This window comes from Salmo salar, chromosome ssa15, assembly GCF_905237065.1.
Source record: "Salmo salar chromosome ssa15, Ssal_v3.1, whole genome shotgun sequence".
Lineage (NCBI taxonomy): Eukaryota > Metazoa > Chordata > Actinopteri > Salmoniformes > Salmonidae > Salmo > Salmo salar.
In genome coordinates, this window is record NC_059456.1 from 17,722,283 (window position 1) to 17,741,902 (window position 19,620).

At 43.6% G+C, this 19,620-nt stretch overlaps 1 protein-coding gene across 3 annotated transcripts in view; it reads right to left on the reverse strand.

Moving 5' to 3' along the window:
* The window catches only part of ccm2 (CCM2 scaffold protein), a 31,625-nt gene that overhangs the window by 4,996 nt on the left and 7,009 nt on the right, over positions 1–19,620 (reverse strand). Inside the window, exons 1-8 of one of the 3 annotated variants that reach the window (XM_045695513.1) lie at positions 18,002–18,151; positions 12,870–13,046; positions 12,617–12,700; positions 12,169–12,352; positions 5,206–5,342; positions 4,931–5,066; positions 4,519–4,576; positions 3,592–3,730 (exon numbers count right to left, since the gene is read on the reverse strand). In XM_045695513.1, coding sequence (XP_045551469.1) covers positions 3,592–3,730; positions 4,519–4,576; positions 4,931–5,066; positions 5,206–5,342; positions 12,169–12,352; positions 12,617–12,700; positions 12,870–13,046; positions 18,002–18,013 — 927 coding nt within the window. In that variant the 5' untranslated portion in view covers positions 18,014–18,151. Of the gene's footprint in view, positions 1–3,591; positions 3,731–4,518; positions 4,577–4,930; positions 5,067–5,205; positions 5,343–12,168; positions 12,353–12,616; positions 12,701–12,869; positions 13,047–17,967; positions 18,152–19,620 lie in introns of those variants that run through there. The other 2 variants (XM_045695512.1, XM_045695511.1) reach the window with 2 other exon arrangements.

Genomic DNA, 19,620 nt, shown 5'->3' on the forward strand with positions numbered 1-19,620 from the left:
TAAGTATAGTAGACTCGTCAACAGAGATGTTAGCATGTTCCAGAGATTTCTCTAAGTCTTTAGCTGACACTCTAGGATTCTTCTTAACCTCATTGAGCATTCTGCACTGTGCTCTTGCAGTCATCTTTGCAGGACGGCCACTCCTAGGGAGAGTAGCAACAGTGCTGAACTTTCTCAATTTATAGACAATTTGTCTTACCGTGGACTGATGAACATCAAGGCCTTTAGAGATACTTTTGTAACCCTTCCCAACTTTATGCAAGTCAACAATTCTTAATCTTAGGTCTTCTCAAATCTCTTTTGCACGAGGCATGGTTCACATCAAGCAATGCTTCTGGTGAATAGCAAACTAACATTTTGTGATGGCAGGGCAGGGTTTTTGATAGGGCAGTGCAGCTCTAACCAACATCTCCAATCTTGCCTCATTGATTGGACTCAGGTTAGCTGACTCCTGACTCCAATTAGCTTTTGGAGAAGTCATTAGCCTAGGGGTTCACATACTTTTTCCAACCTACACTGAATGTTTAAAGGATGTATTCAATATAGACAAGAAAAAAAACAATTTGTGTGTTATTAGTTTAAGCACACAGTGTTTGTCTATTGTTGTGACATAGATGAAGTTCAGATCAAATTTGATGAGCAATTTATGCACATATCCGGGTAATTCCAAAGGGTTCACATACTTTTTGGCACTGTATATGCAGGGGGTATATATTGTTCAGCAGTCTTATGGTTTGGGGGTAGAAGCTGTTAAGGAGCCTTTTGGACCTAGACTTGGTGCTCCGGAACTGCTTGCCGTGTGGTAGCAGAGAGAAAAGTCTATGACTTGCGTGACTGGAATCTGACAATTTTTTGGGGCTTTTCTCTGACACCGCCTAGTATATAGTTCCTGGATGGCAGGAAGCTTGGCCCCAGTGATGTACCGGGCCGTACGCACTACCCTCTGTAGCGCCTTACGGTCAGATGCCGAGCAGTTGCCATACCAGGCGGTGAGGCAACCGGTCAGGATGCTCTCGATGGTGCAGCTGTAGAACCTTTTGAGGATCTGGGGACCCATGCCAAATCTTTTCAGTCTCCTGAGGGGGAATAGGCTTTGTTGTGCCCTCTTCAGGACTGTCTTGGTGTGCTTGGACCATGATAGTTTGTTGGTGATGTGGACATCAAGGAACTTGAAACTCATGACCCGCTCCACTACAGCCCCGTCGATGCGAATGGAGGCGTATGCAGCCCTCTTTTTCCTGTAGTCCACGATCAGCTCCTTTGTCTTGCTCATGTTGAGGGGGAGGTTGTTAATCTGAAACCACACAGCCAGGTCTCTGACCTCCTCCCAATAGGCGGTCTCATCGTTGTCGGCGATCAGGCCTATCACTGTTGTGTCTTCAGCAAACTTAATGATGGTGCTGGAGTTGTGGGTGAACAGGGACTACAGGAGGGGCCCTGTGTTGAGGATCAGCGTGGCAGATGTGTTGTTACCTACTTTTACCACCTGGGGGCAGCCCGTCAGAAAGTCCAGGATACAGTTGCAGAGGGAGGTGTTAAGTCCCCGGGTCCTTAGCTTAATGATGAGCTTTGAGGGCACTATGGTGTTGAACGCTGAGCTGTAAATCAATGAATAGCATTCTCACATAGGTGTTCCTTTTGTCCAGGTGGGAAAGGGCAGTGTGGAGTGCGATAGAGATTGCGTCATCTGTGGATCTGTTGGTGCGGGATGCAAATTGAAGTGGGTCTAAGGTTTCCGAGATAATGGTCTTGATGTGAGCCATGACCAGTCTTTCAAAGCACTTTAAGGTTACCGACGTGAGTCATTTAGGCAGGTTACCAACGCTTTCTTGGGCACAGGGACTATGGTGGTCTGCTTGAAACATGTTGGTATTACAGACTCGGTCAGGGAGAGTTTGAAAAAGTCAGTAAGACACTTTCCAGTTGGTCTGCGCATGCTCTGAGTACACGTCCTGGTAATCCGTCTGACCCCGCGGCCTTGTGAATGTTCACCCGTTTAAAGGTCTTACTCACATGGGCTACGGAGAGCGTGATCACACAGTCATCCAGAACAGCTGGTGCTCTTGTGCATGTTTCAGTGTTGCTTGCCTCAAAGCGAGCATAAAAAGGCATTTAGCTCATCTGGTAGGCTTGCGTCACTGGGCAGCTCGCAGCTGGGTTTCCCTTTGTAGTCTGTAATAGTTTGCAAGCCCTGCGACATCCGACAAGCGTCAGAGCCGGTGAAGTAGGATTTAATCTTAGTCCTGTATTGATGCTTTGCCTGTTAGATGGTTCGTCTGAGGGCATAGTGGGATTTCTTATAGGCGTCCGGATTAGTGTCCTGCTCTTTGAAAGCGGCAGCTCTAGCCTTTAGCTCAGTGCGGATGTTGCCTGTAATCCATGGCTTCTGGTTGGGATATGTATGTACGGTCACTGTGGGGACGACATCGTCGATGCACTTATTGATGAAGCCGATGACTGAGGTGGTATTCTCCTCAATGCCATTGGATGAATCCAGGAACATATTCCAGTCTGTGCTAGCAAAACAGTCCTGTAGCAAAGCATCTGCGTCATTTGACCACTTCCGTATTGAGCGAGTCACTGGTACTTCCTGCTTTAGTTTTTGTTTGTAAGCAGGAATCAGGAGGATAGAATTATGGTCCGATTTGCCAAACGGAGGGGGAGGGAGAGCTTTATGCATCTCTGTGTGTGGAGTAAAGGTGGTCCAGAGTTTTATTCCCTCTTGTTGATCATGTGACATGTTGGTAGGAATTAAGTTCGCCTGCATTAAAGTCCCCGGCCACTAGGAGCGCCGCTTCTGGATGAGCATTTTCTTGTTTGCTTATGACCTTATACAGCTGGTTGAGTGCGGTCTTGGTGCCAGCATTGGTCTGTGGTGGTAAATAGATGGCTACAAAAAATACAGATGAAAATTCTCTTGGTAGATAGTGTTATCTACAGCTTATCATGAGGTGCAATACCTCGAGACTTCTTTAACATTAGACATTGTACACCAGCTGTTATTGACAAATAGACACCCCCCCCTCGTCTTACCAGACGTAGCTGTTCTGTCCTGCCGATGCAGGGAAAACCCAGCCAACTGTATAGTATCCGTGTCGTCATTCAGCCACGACTTGGTGAAACATAAGATAATACAGTTTAATATCCCGTTGGCAGGATAGTCTCGAACGGAGATCATCCAGTTTATTCTCCAATGATTGCATGTTGTCCGATAGAACGGATGGTAGAGGCGGGTTACCCACTCGCAGACGAGGCACCCTGATCTCCGCCCCCTGTATTTCAGTATTTTTATTTCTGTATTTTCATCACGCGAATGACGGGTCTCGGAGAAGCAGTACATCCTTCGCATTGGACTCATTACAGAAAAAAAATCTTAATCCAGTTCGTAATCTCTGTTCTAATATCCAGAATCTCTTTTCGGTCATAATAGACGGTAGCAGCAACATTATGTACAAAACAAGTTACAAACAATGTGGGGAAAAAACCCCCCCACAAAACAGCAGTTGGTTATGAGCCCGTAAACAGCAGCCATCCCCCTCAGGCGCCATTATACATCCATACATGCACAGACACACAACACACCCACCCTACCGTGGTCATGTAGTCTTGTAGCAGCTCTGTGGCGGTGGTGCTCAGCTCTCCTTCGCTGGCTGTCTTGGTCTGAGGGGAGGCTGGGGTGGAGGTGGGGGACGGAGAGTCGCCCCCTGCCTCTAGAGACCCCTGGAAAGAACTATAGAACAAACAGAGCCACTTCATTAAAACCCTACAGAACCACATCATTAAAACCCTACAGAACCACATCGTTAAAACCCTACAGAACCACATCGTTAAAACCCTACAGAACCACATCATTAAAACCCTACAGAACTACATCGTTAAAACCCTACAGAACCACATCGTTAAAACCCTACAGAACCACATCATTAAAACCCTACAGAACCACATCATTAAAACCCTACAGAACCACATCATTAAAACCCTACAGAACCACTTCGTTAAAACCCTACAGAACCACATCGTTAAAACCCTACAGAACCACATCGTTAAAACCCTACAGAACCACATCGTTAAAACCCTACAGAACCACATCATTAAAACCCTACAGAACCACATCATTAAAACCCTACAGAACCACATCGTTAAAACCCTACAGAACCACTTCGTTAAAACCCTACAGAACCACATCGTTAAAACCCTACAGAACCACATCGTTAAAACCCAGAACTACATCATTAAAACCCTACAGAACCATAGCAAGCTGTCATGGTCAAAACATATAGACACAAACGGTTGCTAAAATAGGAAGAGGTCTGTCCATGATAGGGCGTTGCCTTCTTGACATCTCATTTGACCAGACTGGTCCTACAGGCCCTAGTTTTGTCGCACCTGGACTACTGTTCAGCTGTGTAGTCACCACCGCCTGAGAAGCACCGCCTGAGAACCTTCCGCCTGAGAACCTTCCGCCTGAGAACCCTGGAACTAACTGCATAACACACAGACATAATTCAAGCTACTTACAAGGTGCTGGCCTCTGCTTCGAATGATTCCTTAAGGTCCACCTTGCTTGAAGAGTCATCTTCACAATTAGAAAACATAAATGGATTCATATTAATAATTTTTTATTGCTGCTCTTAGTAACATTGAACACATTTTGAGCTGGGCAGAGCCTCATCACTATAGAGAGCACATGAGGTTGGTGGCTACTTAATTGGGTAGGATGGGCCCGTGGTAATGCCTGGAGCGGAATTCAGTGGAATGGTATCAAATACATCCGACACATAGTTTCCATGTATTTGATGCCATTCCATTGGCTCCATTCCAGACATTATTATAAGTCGTCCAACCTCTCAGCAGCCTCCACTGGTAGAGAGCGGTGTCAGTGTCCGTGTGGGATTGATTGATTGACATGTTAATTGATTGATGTCCTCACCACTGTAGAGAGAGAGGTGTCTGGTGGGGGTAGTGGCTCCGTCAAAGATGGCTCTGTCCAGGAAGTCTATAGTGGACTCAGTATAAACTATCTGGAACACCTGGCTGAGTAGGAGACACAGCTCCTCTGCTGCTGCCTGCAGACGACAAGAAACAGAGGTAAGTTCAACAAAGGGGAAATAGTTTGGGAACATAGCCAACAGTCTGAGAAAGGTAGTAGTGTGTTTGTCGATAGCCAGCAGGAGGAGGCAATGTATGTGTGTGTGTGTTAGATACCTTGTTGTCTACAGCCAGCACTAGCAGACAGCAGACCTCTACCAGTACAGCCCCGCTCTCAGACAGAGAGCTGAGGGTCTGGGACTTAGACAGGTCAGGACAGGTACTGGGGCATGGGGACACACCTGCCTCCTGGGCTGGTGAACCAGAGAGAGAAAGCACACCAACATTACACTCACAATAATCAGCTTTCGTTTTAAAGATTATTCTGTATGCATCTAGATACATGGGCTCCTCCGATACAGGAACGATACGTATCTAGATACATGGGCTCTGATACAGGAACGATACATATCTAGATACATGGGCTCCGATACAAGAACGATACATATCTAGATACATGGGCTCCTCCGATACAGGAACGATACATATCTAGATACATGGGCTCCTCCGATACAGGAACGATACATATCTAGATACATGGGCTCTGATACAGGAACGATACGCATCTAGATACAGGAACGATACATATCTAGATACATGGGCTCTGATACAGGAACGATACATATCTAGATACATGGACTCCTCCGATACAGGAACGATACATATCTAGATACATGGACTCCTCCGATACAGGAACGATACATATCTAGATACATGGACTCCTCCGATACAGGAACGATACATATCTAGATACATGGACTCTGATACAGGAACGATATATATCTAGATACATGGACTCCTCCGATACAGGAACGATACATATCCAGATACATGGGCTCTGATACAGGAACGATACATATCCAGATACATGGGCTCTAATACAGGAACGATACGCATCTAGATACATGGACTCCTCTGATACAGGAACGATACACATCTAGATATATGGGCTCTGATACAGGAACGATACATATCTAGATACATGGGCTCTGATACAGGAACGATACGCATCTAGATACATGGACGATACATATCTAGATACATGGGCTCCTCTGATACAGGAACGATACATATCTAGATACATGGGCTCCTCCGATACAGGAACGATACATATCTAGATACATGGGATCCTCCGATACAGGAACGATACATATCTAGATACATGGGCTCCTCCGATACAGGAACGATACATATCTAGATACATGGACTCCTCCGATACAGGAACGATACATATCTAGATACATGGACTCCTCCGATACAGGAACGATACATATCTAGATACATGGACTCCTCCGATACAGGAACGATACATATCTAGATACATGGACTCCTCCGATACAGGAACGATACATATCTAGATACATGGGCTCTGATACAGGAACGATATCTAGATACATGGGCTCCTCCGATACAGGAACGATACATATCTAGATACATGGGCTCCTCCGATACAGGAACGATACATATCTAGATACATGGGCTCCTCCAATACAGGAACGATACATATCTAGATACATGGGCTCTGATACAGGAACGATACGCATCTAGATACAGGAACGATACATATCTAGATACATGGGCTCTGATACAGGAACGATACATATCTAGATACATGGGCTCTGATACAGGAATGATACATATCTAGATACATGGACTCCTCCGATACAGGAACGATACATATCTAGATACATGGACTCCTCCGATACAGGAACGATACATATCTAGATACATGGACTCCTCCGATACAGGAACGATACATATCTAGATACATGGACTCTGATAAAGGAACGATATATATCTAGATACATGGACTCCTCCGATACAGGAACGATACATATCCAGATACATGGGCTCTGATACAGGAACGATACATATCCAGATACATGGGCTCTAATACAGGAACGATACGCATCTAGATACATGGACTCCTCTGATACAGGAACGATACACATCTAGATATATGGGCTCTGATACAGGAACGATACATATCTAGATACATGGGCTCTGATACAGGAACGATACGCATCTAGATACATGGACGATACATATCTAGATACATGGGCTCCTCTGATACAGGAACGATACATATCTAGATACATGGGCTCCTCCGATACAGGAACGATACATATCTAGATACATGGGCTCCTCCGATACAGGAACGATACATATCTAGATACATGGGCTCCTCCGATACAGGAACGATACATATCTAGATACATGGGCTCCTCCGATACAGGAACGATACATATCTAGATACATGGGCTCTGATACAGGAACGATACATATCTAGATACATGGACTCCTCCGATACAGGAACGATACATATCTAGATACATGGACTCCTCCGATACAGGAACGATACATATCTAGATACATGGACTCCTCCGATACAGGAACGATACATATCTAGATACATGGGCTCTGATACAGGAACGATATCTAGATACATGGACTCCTCCGATACAGGAACGATACATATCTAGATACATGGACTCCTCTGATACAGGAACGATACACATCTAGATATATGGGCTCTGTTACAGGAACGATACATATCTAGATACATGGGCTCTGATACAGGAACGATACGCATCTAGATACATGGACGATACATATCTAGATACATGGGCTCCTCCGATACAGGAACGATACATATCTAGATACATGGACTCCTCCGATACAGGAACAATACATATCTAGATACATGGACTCCTCCGATACAGGAACAATACATATCTAGATACATGGGCTCCTCCGATACAGGAACAATACATATCTAGATACATGGGCTCCTCCGATACAGGAACAATACATATCTAGATACATGGGCTCCGATGCAGGAACGATACATATCTAGATACATGGGCTCTGATACAGGAACGATACATATCTAGATACATGGGCTGATACAGGAACGATACATATCTAGATACATGGGCTCTGATACAGGAACGAAAAAAGGTAAAGCCCTCTGTGTAAAAGGGGCTTAAGATGGCTGGCTACCCGTCTTGAGCACCCGTCTTTATTTCCCCCAATCCTCTCCCCTAATTGGAGTAAACTACTGTACAACAATATTCAGACTTCTACAGAACATATTACAGGCACTATTTTCCTTTAGCACTATTTTCCTTTAGTCCTTCAGCTACCCTCAACCCCTCCAATCTCTGAAAACCATCTAGTTTTTACTTGCCGTATATTTTTCAAATGTGCTGTAATGTTTCACAAATGTTCTGTACCGTTCTGTTGTCATAGTTTCTATAGATTCTAAATTAACAAAAATGATGTTTACTAAGAGTATTATATTATTGATCGATTGACTATGGGTTTTCAAAATCACCCAGCAGTGCTATTTGCAGAGTTATTTTTCGGTAAATGTTGCGATTTTTCAACCATTCCTAAACCTGCGACCAAAATACGGGCAGTACCAAAACAAGAAATCTAATGATTCTGTTTCTTCGTAGGAAAATCTGCAGAGCTGGGATGGTTGTATCCCCTATATACATAACATTAGATTGGTTTCAATAATTTTGTATAATAATTTAAATTGCTAAACTAAGTTTTGAATCAGGCGTTGTTTTGTGTATCAGTTCATAAACCATGTGCCATGGAATCAGCACATTGAAGATCTCTTCACAACTATCTGTATGAGGCAGCAGTTAAAAAAAAAAAGTATCCCTAAATGTAACTGGTATACTGTTATTTCCCCCCCCCCAAAATGTTAAACTTTGGTCTTTAATGTAGATACATGGACAAGTTCCTTACCTTCACCCCCTTCGACTTGCCTCCTCCATTTTCGCAGTAATGCTGCATTGACTTGGTTGTAATTTTGGATAGAGCAGACATTCCCATATATTTTAGATAGCTCCATGTGTGACATAACTCCACCACTCCTATTTATGCTATCATTAGCAAAAAAATATATTTTTAAAACACTTTTCCCCCCCAAAAACATTTTTTTGGGGGATCAATTAGTATATTTGAGTTTAACCATCTTTGTTTTGTCTTTTCTGGTGGATTAAACTGAAATTGCAACCAACTTTCTATGGCTTGTTTTAAAAATGTAACGATATATTGGAGATGATTTCATTTTCAAATAACCAGAAGTGATAGGTTGTAATTTAGCTAAAGGGAAACATTTTGGAACACAGGGTGAGGTGTTCTTACTAATCTGCTGGAGAACCAGCTCGGATTTAACTTTAAAACTTTTGTATGACTGAAGCCTTTAGTGAGAGGTCCAATGATTTAATATTTAATAATTTCCTCCCTCTGAATTCATATTCATTATATAAATAGGCCCGTTTAATTTTGTCTGGCTTTCCGTTCCAAATAAAGTGGAATATTTTTTGCTCATATAATAAAAAATAAAAAAATAAGTCGTTAGGTGTAGACAGAGCCATATGTAAATACGTAAACTGAGATATGACTAAAGAGTTAATCAGGGTGATTTCTCCACAAATAGGTGTTCTTTCCTTGTTAGCAAGATCTTATCTATTTCTGCTAACTTTCTATTAAAACATAGTACAGTGAGATCATTTATTTATTCAGGGATATGAATACAAAGTATGTCCACTTCACTGTCAGACCATTTTATTGGTAAACTAGATGCTAATGTAAAAGTTTTTGTTTTTAGTGACACAATACATACAAATGTACTTATCATAGTTTGGTTGTAATCAAGAGAGGTTAGAGAAATTATCAAGCATCTCTTTGAGGCTGTGCAGGGAACCAGATTGCGGATTAAAAAGAAAACATGAGTCGTCTGCGTACAATACCTTTGTTTTTAAGCCTTGGATTTCTAGCCCCTTGATATTATTGTTCGATCTGATTTTAATAGCTAACATTTCGATGCCCTTAATAAATATGCCGATAATAGACAACCTTGTTTTACTCCTCTTCATTGTTTAATACTTTGAGTAGTATCCATTATTTACTATTTTACACCTAGGGTTACTTATACATAACCCATTATATAAGAGATTCTCCTAAATTAAAATAGTCAAGGCATTTATATATAAATTGTAGTTGTACTTTATCAAAGGCCTTTTCAAAATCAGCTATAAATACCAAGCCTGGTTTCCCAGATTTTTCGTAGTGTTCCATTGTTTCCAGTTCTTATCTTATATTATCTCCAATGTATCGTCCATTAAAAACCTGTCTGTTTAGCATGAATAATATCCGACAATACCTTTTTCCATTCAATGCGCTATGCATTTTGCTATAATTTTAGCATCACAACACTTAAGTGTAAGAGGCCTCCAGTATTTTTTTAGGTGGATTGGATCTTTATATTTACCACCAATCAGACCTTCTTGCTGAGTATCTGAGAATCTTCCACTTTTCTAGTTGTGGTTAACACATGCTAATAATAGACATCAGATTACATCGAAAAAGGTTTGATATACCTTAACTGGTATGCCATCTGGCCCTGAAGTTCTTCCGGACTTAAAGGCTTTAATTGAATCAATAAATTCCTCCTCTGTAATTCGGCATTCACATGAGTCTTTCTGTACAGATGTTCATTTTACATTATTAATAGAAACAATAATTGCGATTAACTTTGGTTAGTGGAGAATGAAGTGAAAATGTATGGTTAAAATGTTTCTCTTCCAAGATATAATTTGGTGAAACATGGATGACTCGATCATTACTATCTAGTTCCTGTAAATTATTTTCGGTAGCATTTCTATGTTGAAGATAAAAAAAATATATTACACTTCATCTTTCTTGAATAAGTTCCCGGCAGTTCTTTTTGTTTTTCCTCTAACGTATTCTGAGCCTCTATGCTACAGTTTGTATTGCTATCCATCATCTGTACTGTTAGTTCCTCCATTTCCTTTGTTAATGTTAACTCTTTTGACCTAAATTGTTTTTGTTAAAGATGGGTATTGAATTGCAGCATGTCCTCTCTAAAGGCACATTTTAAAAGTGTCCCATACTGGGGGATCTGCTAAACCTATATGTTATGTAGGAAAAAAGTCAATAAATTATTGTCTTGGTTAAAAACAAGTTGTCAACCAGTAGGCTTTGATAACATTTCCAATATCCTCGCCCACGTAGAAATTCTGTAAGAGTAATGTGTATGCTAATTATTTGATGGTCCGACCGCATTCTGTCCCCTATCAACACTAACTTTTAATGCCAGAGAGAATGACATAAGAAAATAGTCAAGACGACTAGCTTGATTGAGCCTCCACCATGTATACCTCACTAGGTATTCTTGATTTTGGGCTCCCGAGTGGCGCAGCGGTCTAAGGCACTGCATCTCAGTGCAAGAGGCGTCACTATAATACCTGGTTCGAATCCAGGTTGTATCACATCCGGCCGTTATTGGGAGTCCCATAGGGCGGCGCATAATTGGCCCAGCGTCGTCCAGGTTTGGCCGGAGTAGGCCGTCATTGTAAATAAGAATTTGTCCTTAACTGACTTGCCTAGTTAAATAAAGGTTAAATACATTTTTTTATTTAAAAAATCATGTGCTTGAGGGTGATAAGTTTGTAGTGTGATTTCCTTCATGGTCCATGGAGGTATTTAAAACTGTAGTTATAATCTCTCACCATAATAATATTGCTTGTAGGGTTGATACATTATTCTACATATTAACGATAAGTTCAGAACATTAATACAATGTTCTGTGTTTACTATCCTTTAGACTATTAGTAGTTCCATCGTTGTAGCCATTAACAAATCAGCCATATTTGCAAACATTTCATTTCAAACTTCACATTTCTCTAGTATAGGGTACTTATCATGATGAACAACAATATTAGCAAAACGCCTGCGATAAGTGATCAATATGGTCAGTTGTCAATCATTTTTGGATTATCGTCCCAGCTCTAGTAGGTAGATAGGTGGTTAGGTACCTGTGTTGAGCACCACCAGGTGTAGTGAGCTAAGGTAGGTAAAGTGGTTAGGCACCTGTCTTGAGCACCACCAGGTGTAGTGAGGTAAGGTAGGTAAAGTGGTTAGGTACCTGTCTTGAGCACCACCAGGTGTAGTGAAGTAAGGTAGGTAAAGTGGTTAGGTACCTGTCTTGAGCACCACCAGGTGTACTGAGGTAAGGTAGGTAAAGTGGTTAGGTACCTGTCTTGAGCACCACCAGGTGTAGTGAGTCGTCTCGTATGTATGACACGGCAGCGATGTCGTGGATGGGAACACGCAGTATGATATCCTCTCCATCCCGCCACACCAGCTTCACATTATAGGCCGACAGACTGACCACTGCATCCTGCTCCGTAGTAAGCTGACCCGCCAACTGGTGGGACTTCTAGGTAACCAGGAAATGACGTGACAGTTTCACTCATGTCGTTCCCGTCGCAACACAATATATCCCCATGACTCTACCATTTATAATCATTTAAGTCTAAAATGTAGTATTTTCTTTGTAACGTTGTGGCAAAGTGAAATATCAGAGGCTTTATTCAAAATGATAAAAGATACAACTTTTTTTTTTTTTACCTCCTGTGAATAAATCTCGACTTTTAAATTCTTTAGTGAACAATACAAGGATCCATTTGGAGATGTAACTTACCCTGGCATTGTCAATGAGCTGTAACACCTCCGTTCGACTGGAGGGGTTCAGGTACCCTGGTACTGACGTCAGCTGGCCCAAGTACTACAGAACACACAGGTAAAATTGGAACAGAGGATAAATACAGACACTTGATTATTAGGGTTTTTCAGAAGCTGTGGAGAAACCCTGGGATGTGCAGCTATCACCGACACTCTTAGTTCCCAGTCAGTCATTCCTCCCGCCCTGGGAGCCTTGACCGCTGACCTCTCACCTTGACTTCCTTCTCTACGTAGTCATTGAGCAGGATGTCAGGGTCGATGCGGTGGTCGGGGAGGGAGAGAGAGAAGGTGTGGAGGGCACGGCGTTCTGTAGTCTTCTCCTGAGCCTTTTTATCTCTACCCTTTTCTCCCTTCAGAAACACGCGCTTGAAGGGAGACACAATACCTGGCTGCAGGGGGAGGTAGAGAGAGAGAGCGAGGGAGGGAGGGAGACAGCGAGAGGGGATGGAAAGAGAGGGGGGAGGGAGGGTAGAGAGATGGTGACAGGGGGAGGGAGGGAAGAGGTATCGTATTAATTCACAGTAACAACAAAGTATCAATAATATAAAGTCACCTAGGCCAGAGTATCTTTATGTTTATCTATAGGCTAAGCCTACCCGCCCGTATCGGGCTAAGCCTACCCGCCCGTATCGGGCTAAGCCTACCCGCCCGTATCGGGCTAAGCCTACCCGCCCGTATCGGGCTAAGCCTACCCGCCCGTATCGGGCTAAGCCTACCCGCCCGTATCGGGCTAAGCCTACCCATCCGTATCGGGCTAAGCCTACACATCCGTATCGGGCTAAGCCTACACATCCATATCGGGCTAAGCCTACACATCCATATCGGGCTAAGCCTACACATCCGTATAGGTAAAAGGTCTCATGGTATTTATTACAGAATCCCAAATCCCTTCCAACTACACAAATGGCCTTTGTCAAAATGGGATATAAATTCAGCAGTTTGTGAAGCCTGCAGAGTTACAAAGTGGACTAGACCTAGACCTACTTCTGCTGTTACCAAGCCTTGTCCGTTCTGCTGCCCCAGTGTTTACTCTGGCCTTGTCCGTTCTGCTGCCCCAGTGTGTACTCTGGCCTTGTCCGTTCTGCAGCCCCAGTGTTTACTCTGGCCTAGTCCGTTCTGCAGCCCCTGTGTGTTTCCTCTGTTGGAAGCAGTGCGAGCTACTAATTGTTAGAGCATTGGGCCAGTAACTGAAATGTTGCTGGTTCGAATACCCGAGCAGACAAAGTGAAAAAATCTGTCAATATACCCCTTGAGCACTTAACCCTAATGTACTCTAGGGGCGCTGTACTACCATGGCTGACCATTGTGAGAAAAAAATTACGTATTTACCTGATTTGTTTGATATTAATAGACAAATTATATACGTAACAAATAGTAAGATATTTCTGTTTTACCAATGCTGTGTTTTTGTAAAAGGATGGTCTCCACTCTAGTAGGCTGGACAAATTAACTATTTAACAATGCTTTCTGATAAAAAAAACTAGTTCATTGCATCCGCCGTGGAGCCCAGTTTCATAATATGACCATATTTCCCAGCTGCTTGCCGTAGTTTTGAAGTAATCACGAAAAAAAAAACAGGCCTTATTTTAGAGCATTTTTTCTCCCTGCCAGCTCCAATTAGTTCTATTGAGCACTGTGGAACCAATTTTTGTCTTCCGAACGTTCTATTCCCAGCCTCTTGTTCTACGTTCACAATGCCTGCTTTGCTATTGATGGTAATGAGACCCGTTCACGTTGTTGGTAGTTAAAATTTAAACAACAACAAAAATGACTCATGGAACTCTGAGGTCGTCCCATTGTTTCCTATAGGGGGAAATATAGGCATGCTGTTCTATTTCGCCAAAGGTCTCGCAACGTGTATATTTAGATTTTTTTCAAGTCGGACACCATTTTAAAAATCAGGAGAATCTCCTCTTTGTAATTATGCAAGTCTGGGCAGAGAGCTCGGTTGTCATCGATCACTAGACCAGAAATATTCAGAAGTTTATTTTTTCCCTACTTTCTCATTTTACGCAGCCATAAACAGTTGACACCATCGAGGTGTGGCTGTTTACTTTCTACACTAGTTTTTCCCAGTTTTGTCCAACGAACAGATTGTAGTGGTAAAATAAAAAGGGCTAATTTTTTTTGTGTCATTTAGGCAAAATGGAATTCTAAGTATCACTTCAGTCAAAACAGACTGCGAAAGTTCGATTCCATTCAGTTGCTATGTTCCAGCTTAGCCAAAGTTAATTTGCCATTTTTCAGCCTTGGGTGAATTTTGACTCGTTCTATTGTCCAGCCTAACTCTAGCTCCCTGCCGCAAATCTGGGCGTATGGTCAAGTATATGGGTTTTATTAGAGATAGTTTAGGAGAAGAACAATCCCTCATTGTTCCTAATCATTCTTGTAATTGGGAAACTAAGCCGGGTCAAAACACAGACCAGGTGCAGATAACGAGATGAACCCGAGGTAGCTTATGATGCCCCCCGATCTGCATGGGAGGGGTGGAACCATCCATGACTAAGCATTCTTAGTGTCAGCTATATAAGAACCAGGATACCTCTGTAAGGGTTAGTGAAGAGTGTTGGGTCAACCAGCCTCATTACTGCAGAGCACTCACTCCATTCACGTGTGTGTGGTGTGACCTGTTCCTTATCAATACGTTTTGAATAAAGCAATACCCTCCTCATTATTGATTTGAGTTTCCATGACACCCTGTAAAACAACATTACTGCACCCATCTGCTGCATGTGACAATACAACATGTGAGAACTGTGAGAGTGTAAGGCTGCTTCCAAACGGCACCCAATTCCCTATATATAGTGCTCTACTTTAGACCAGAGCCCGATGGCACCCTATTCCCTATATAGTGCACTACTTTAGACCAGAGCCCTATGGCACCCTATTCCTTATACAGTGGGGAGAACAAGTATTTGATACACTGCCCGATTTTGCAGGTTTTCCTACTTACAAAGCATGTAGAGGTCTGTCATTTTTATCATAGGTACACTTCAACTGTGAGAGACGGAATCTAAAACAAAAATCCAGAAAAATCACATTGTATGATTTTTAAGTAATTAATTTGAATTTTATTGCATGACATAACTATATGATCACCTACCAACCAGTAAGAATTCCGGCTCTCACAGACCTGTTAGTTTTTCTTTAAGAAGCCCTCCTGTTCTCCACTCATTACCTGTATTAACTGCACCTGTTTGAACTCGTTACCTGTATAAAAGACACCTGTCCACACACTCAATCAAACAGACTCCAACCTCTCCACAATGGTGAAGACCAGAGAGCTGTGTAAGGACATCAGGGATAAAATTGGAGACCTGCACAAGGCTGGGATGGGCTACAGGATAATAGGCAAGCAGCTTGGTGAGAAGGCAACAACTGTTGGCGCAATTATTAGAAAATGGAAGAAGTTCAAGATGACGGTCAATCACCCTCGGTCTGGGGCTCCATGCAAGATCTCACCTCGTGGGGCATCAATGATCATGAGGAAGGTGAGGGATCAGCTCAGAACTACACGGCAGGACATGGTCAATGACCTGAAGAGAGCTGGGACCACAGTCTCAAAGAAAACCATTAGTAACACACTACGCCGTCATGGATTAAAATCCTGCAGCGCACGCAAGGTCCCCCTGCTCAAGCCAGCGCATGTCCAGGCCCGTCTGAAGTTTGCCAATGACCATCTGGATGATCCAGAGGAGGAATGGGAGAAGGTCATGTGGTCTGATGAGACAGAAATAGCTTTTTGGTCTAAACTCCACTCGCCGTGTTTGGAGTAAGATGAAGGATGAGTACAACCCCAAGAACACCATCCCAACCGTGAACCATGGAGGTGGAAACATCATTATTTGGGGATGCTTTTCTGCAAAGGGGACAGGACGACTGCACCGTATTGAGGGGAGGATGGATGGGGCCATGTATCGCGAGATCTTGGCCAACAACCTCCTTCCCTCAGTAAGAGCATTGAAGATGGGTCGTGGCTGGGTCTTCCAGCATGACAACGACCCGAAACACACAGCCACGGCAACTAAGGAGTGGCTCCGTAAGAAGCATCTCAAAGTCCTGGAGTGGCCTAGCCAGTCTCCAGACCTGAACCCAATAGAAAATCTTTGGAGGGAGCTGAAAGTCCGTATTGCCCAGCGACAGCCCACGAAACCTGAAGGATCTGGAGAAGGTCTGTATGGAGGAGTGGGCCAAAATCCCTGCTGAAGTGTGTGCAAACCTGGTCAAGAACTACAGGAAACGTATGATCTCTGTAATTGCAAACAAAGGTTTCTGTACCAAATATTAAGTTCTGCTTTTCTGATGTATCAAATACTTATGTCATGCAATAAAATGCAAATTAATTACTTAAAAATCATACAATGTAATTTTCTGGATTTTTGTTTTACATTCCGTCTCTCACAGTTGTAGTGTACCTATGATAAAAATTACAGACCTCTACATGCTTTGTAAGTAGGAAAACCTGCAAAATCGGCAGTGTATCAAATACTTGTTCTTCCCACTGTATATAGTGCACTACTTTAGACCAGAGCCCTATGGCACCCTATTCCCTATATATAGTGCACTACTTTAGACCAGAGCCCTGTGGCACCCTATTCCCTATATAGTGCACTACTTTAGACCAGAGCCCTATGGAACCCTATTCCCTATATATAGTGCACTACTTTAGACCAGAGCCCTATGGCACCCTATTCCCTATATAGTCCACTACTTTAGACCACTGCCCTATGGCACCCTATATAGTGCACTACTTTAGACCAGAGCCCTGGGGGATAGGATGCCATTTGGGAAGTAACCTTACTATCTCTGGTAGCAGCCCATGTTACACAATATTGCATGTTCCCAGCATATTCACCGCTAAAATAAAAAACACTACTCCAAGCATTACATTAGCTATGTGGTTTTATACGACGCTGCTGTGAACATTACATAAAAACCTGCTGTTGTAAACACACACACACACACACACACACACACTTGGCCGGAACATGGTTCTAAGTTACTAACCACAGACATTGACTAGGTATAAGAAACATCCACATCTTCCTTCCGCTTTCTCCAAATGTAAAAAGTTGACACTAAACTAAAAAAAAAAAAAAGAAAGTACAACACATTAACTCTCCACTTACAATGTAGACCTAAAGTGTATATAGTTCTTGTTCGGGGTTAGCTGTTGAAGAGCACCGCTAAAACACCACCAAATACAGCAGCAAGAGAAGCAGTAAAATGAAGAGCTCCATTAGTGCGTTGACAACGTCACCCATGACGACAGATCAGACAAACGAATTAAAAACAAAAAAGGAAACTAACTTTTCCCAGGTCGGACGCAGACATGTATTCCTACCTCAGTCTCCATTTAGCCTCAATGAAAGAGGAGCTGTTTGTGTCTGCCTGTATGTCGTCTGTGTCTGTTTGATACCGTTACTGGGCGGTGTCTGACGGTTCTGACAGTCTGATCACTGTGGTTTTTTTTTGTTTTCTTTTTAGCCCCGGTGTCCTGGCTAAATTCCCAATCTCAGCCTCATACCATCATGGCCACCTAATCATCCCAAGTTTCCAATTGGCTCATTCATCTCCCACGTAACTATTTCCCCAGGTTGTTGCTGTAAATGAGAATGTGTTCAGTCAACTTACCTGGTAAAATAAAACTATACAAAAACTGGGCGTGTCTGGCTGATATGCCTGGTCCCTGGGCGGTGCCTGGCTGATATGCGCAGGCGGTGTCTGGCTGATAGCCTGGTCCCTGGGTGGTGTCTGACTGGGCGGTGTCTGGCTGATATGCCCGGGGGGTGTCTGGCTGATATGCCCGGGGGGTGTCTGGCTGATATGCCCGGGGGGTGTCTGGCTGATATGCCCGGGCGGTGTCTGACTGATATGCCTGGGCGGTGTCTGGTCCCTGGGCGGTGTCTGGTCCCTGGGCGGTGTCTGGTCCCTGGGCGGTGTCTGGTCCCTGGGCGGTGTCTGGTCCCTGGGCGGTCTCTGACTGATATGCCTGGTCCCTGGGCGGTGTCTGACTGATATGCCTGGTCCCTGGGCGGTGTCTGACTGGGCGGTGTCTGACTGATATGCCCAGGTGGTGTCTGGCTGATATGCGCAGGCGGTGTCTGGCTGATATGCGCAGGCGGTGTCTGGCTGATATGCGCAGGCGGTGTCTGGCTGATAGCCTGGTCCCTGGGTGGTGTCTGACTGGGCGGTGTCTGGCTGATATGCCCGGGCGGTGTCTGGCTGATATGCCCGGGGGGTGTCTGGCTGATATGCCCGGGGGGTGTCTGGCTGATATGCCCAGGCGGTGTCTGGCTGATATGCCCGGGCGGTGTCTGGCTGATAGCCTGGTCCCTGGGTGTAACGCCTGCTGCTTCATTCACTTAGGTGTAACAGTTGGTACGTGAAGACTGACTGACGCACACAGTATGGTGTGTGTGTGTGGCTTTCTCCAGAGGAAAGGGAGTGTTTCTGCTTCTCTATTGCTGAGACACAAGAAGAGGAAGTATATCAACCGCCAACTTCCTGTGATGACACGTGCTGCACAAGTCGACAGTTTGAGTAACATTTAAAAATCGTTGTGAATGCACAAGTCCTGAACTCTTTCACGCGAGTCGTTTTCTGTCAACGACAAGAGCAGTCCTATCTGACACATGATCCTCCAATCCACTAGAAGACGAGCTGGTAGTGCATTATTTAACATGCCTCTCGTCTCACCAGTGAGCCTAGTAGACTAGAGGACAGGTTCATTAACACTGCATGAGACATGAGTGTAATGAAACACCACACTGTCCACAGCTACGACGGGTGACCCTGCCCTGACCAGGGGCCTCATTTATCAAAGGTGTGTGTGTGTGTACAAAAAAAAGACTCAACTTGACAGTATGGGTAGGCTACAGTATTCGGAGTAGAGGTCGACGGACTATGATTTTTCAACGCCAATACCGATTATTGGAGGACCAAAAAAAAGTCGATGGCAAT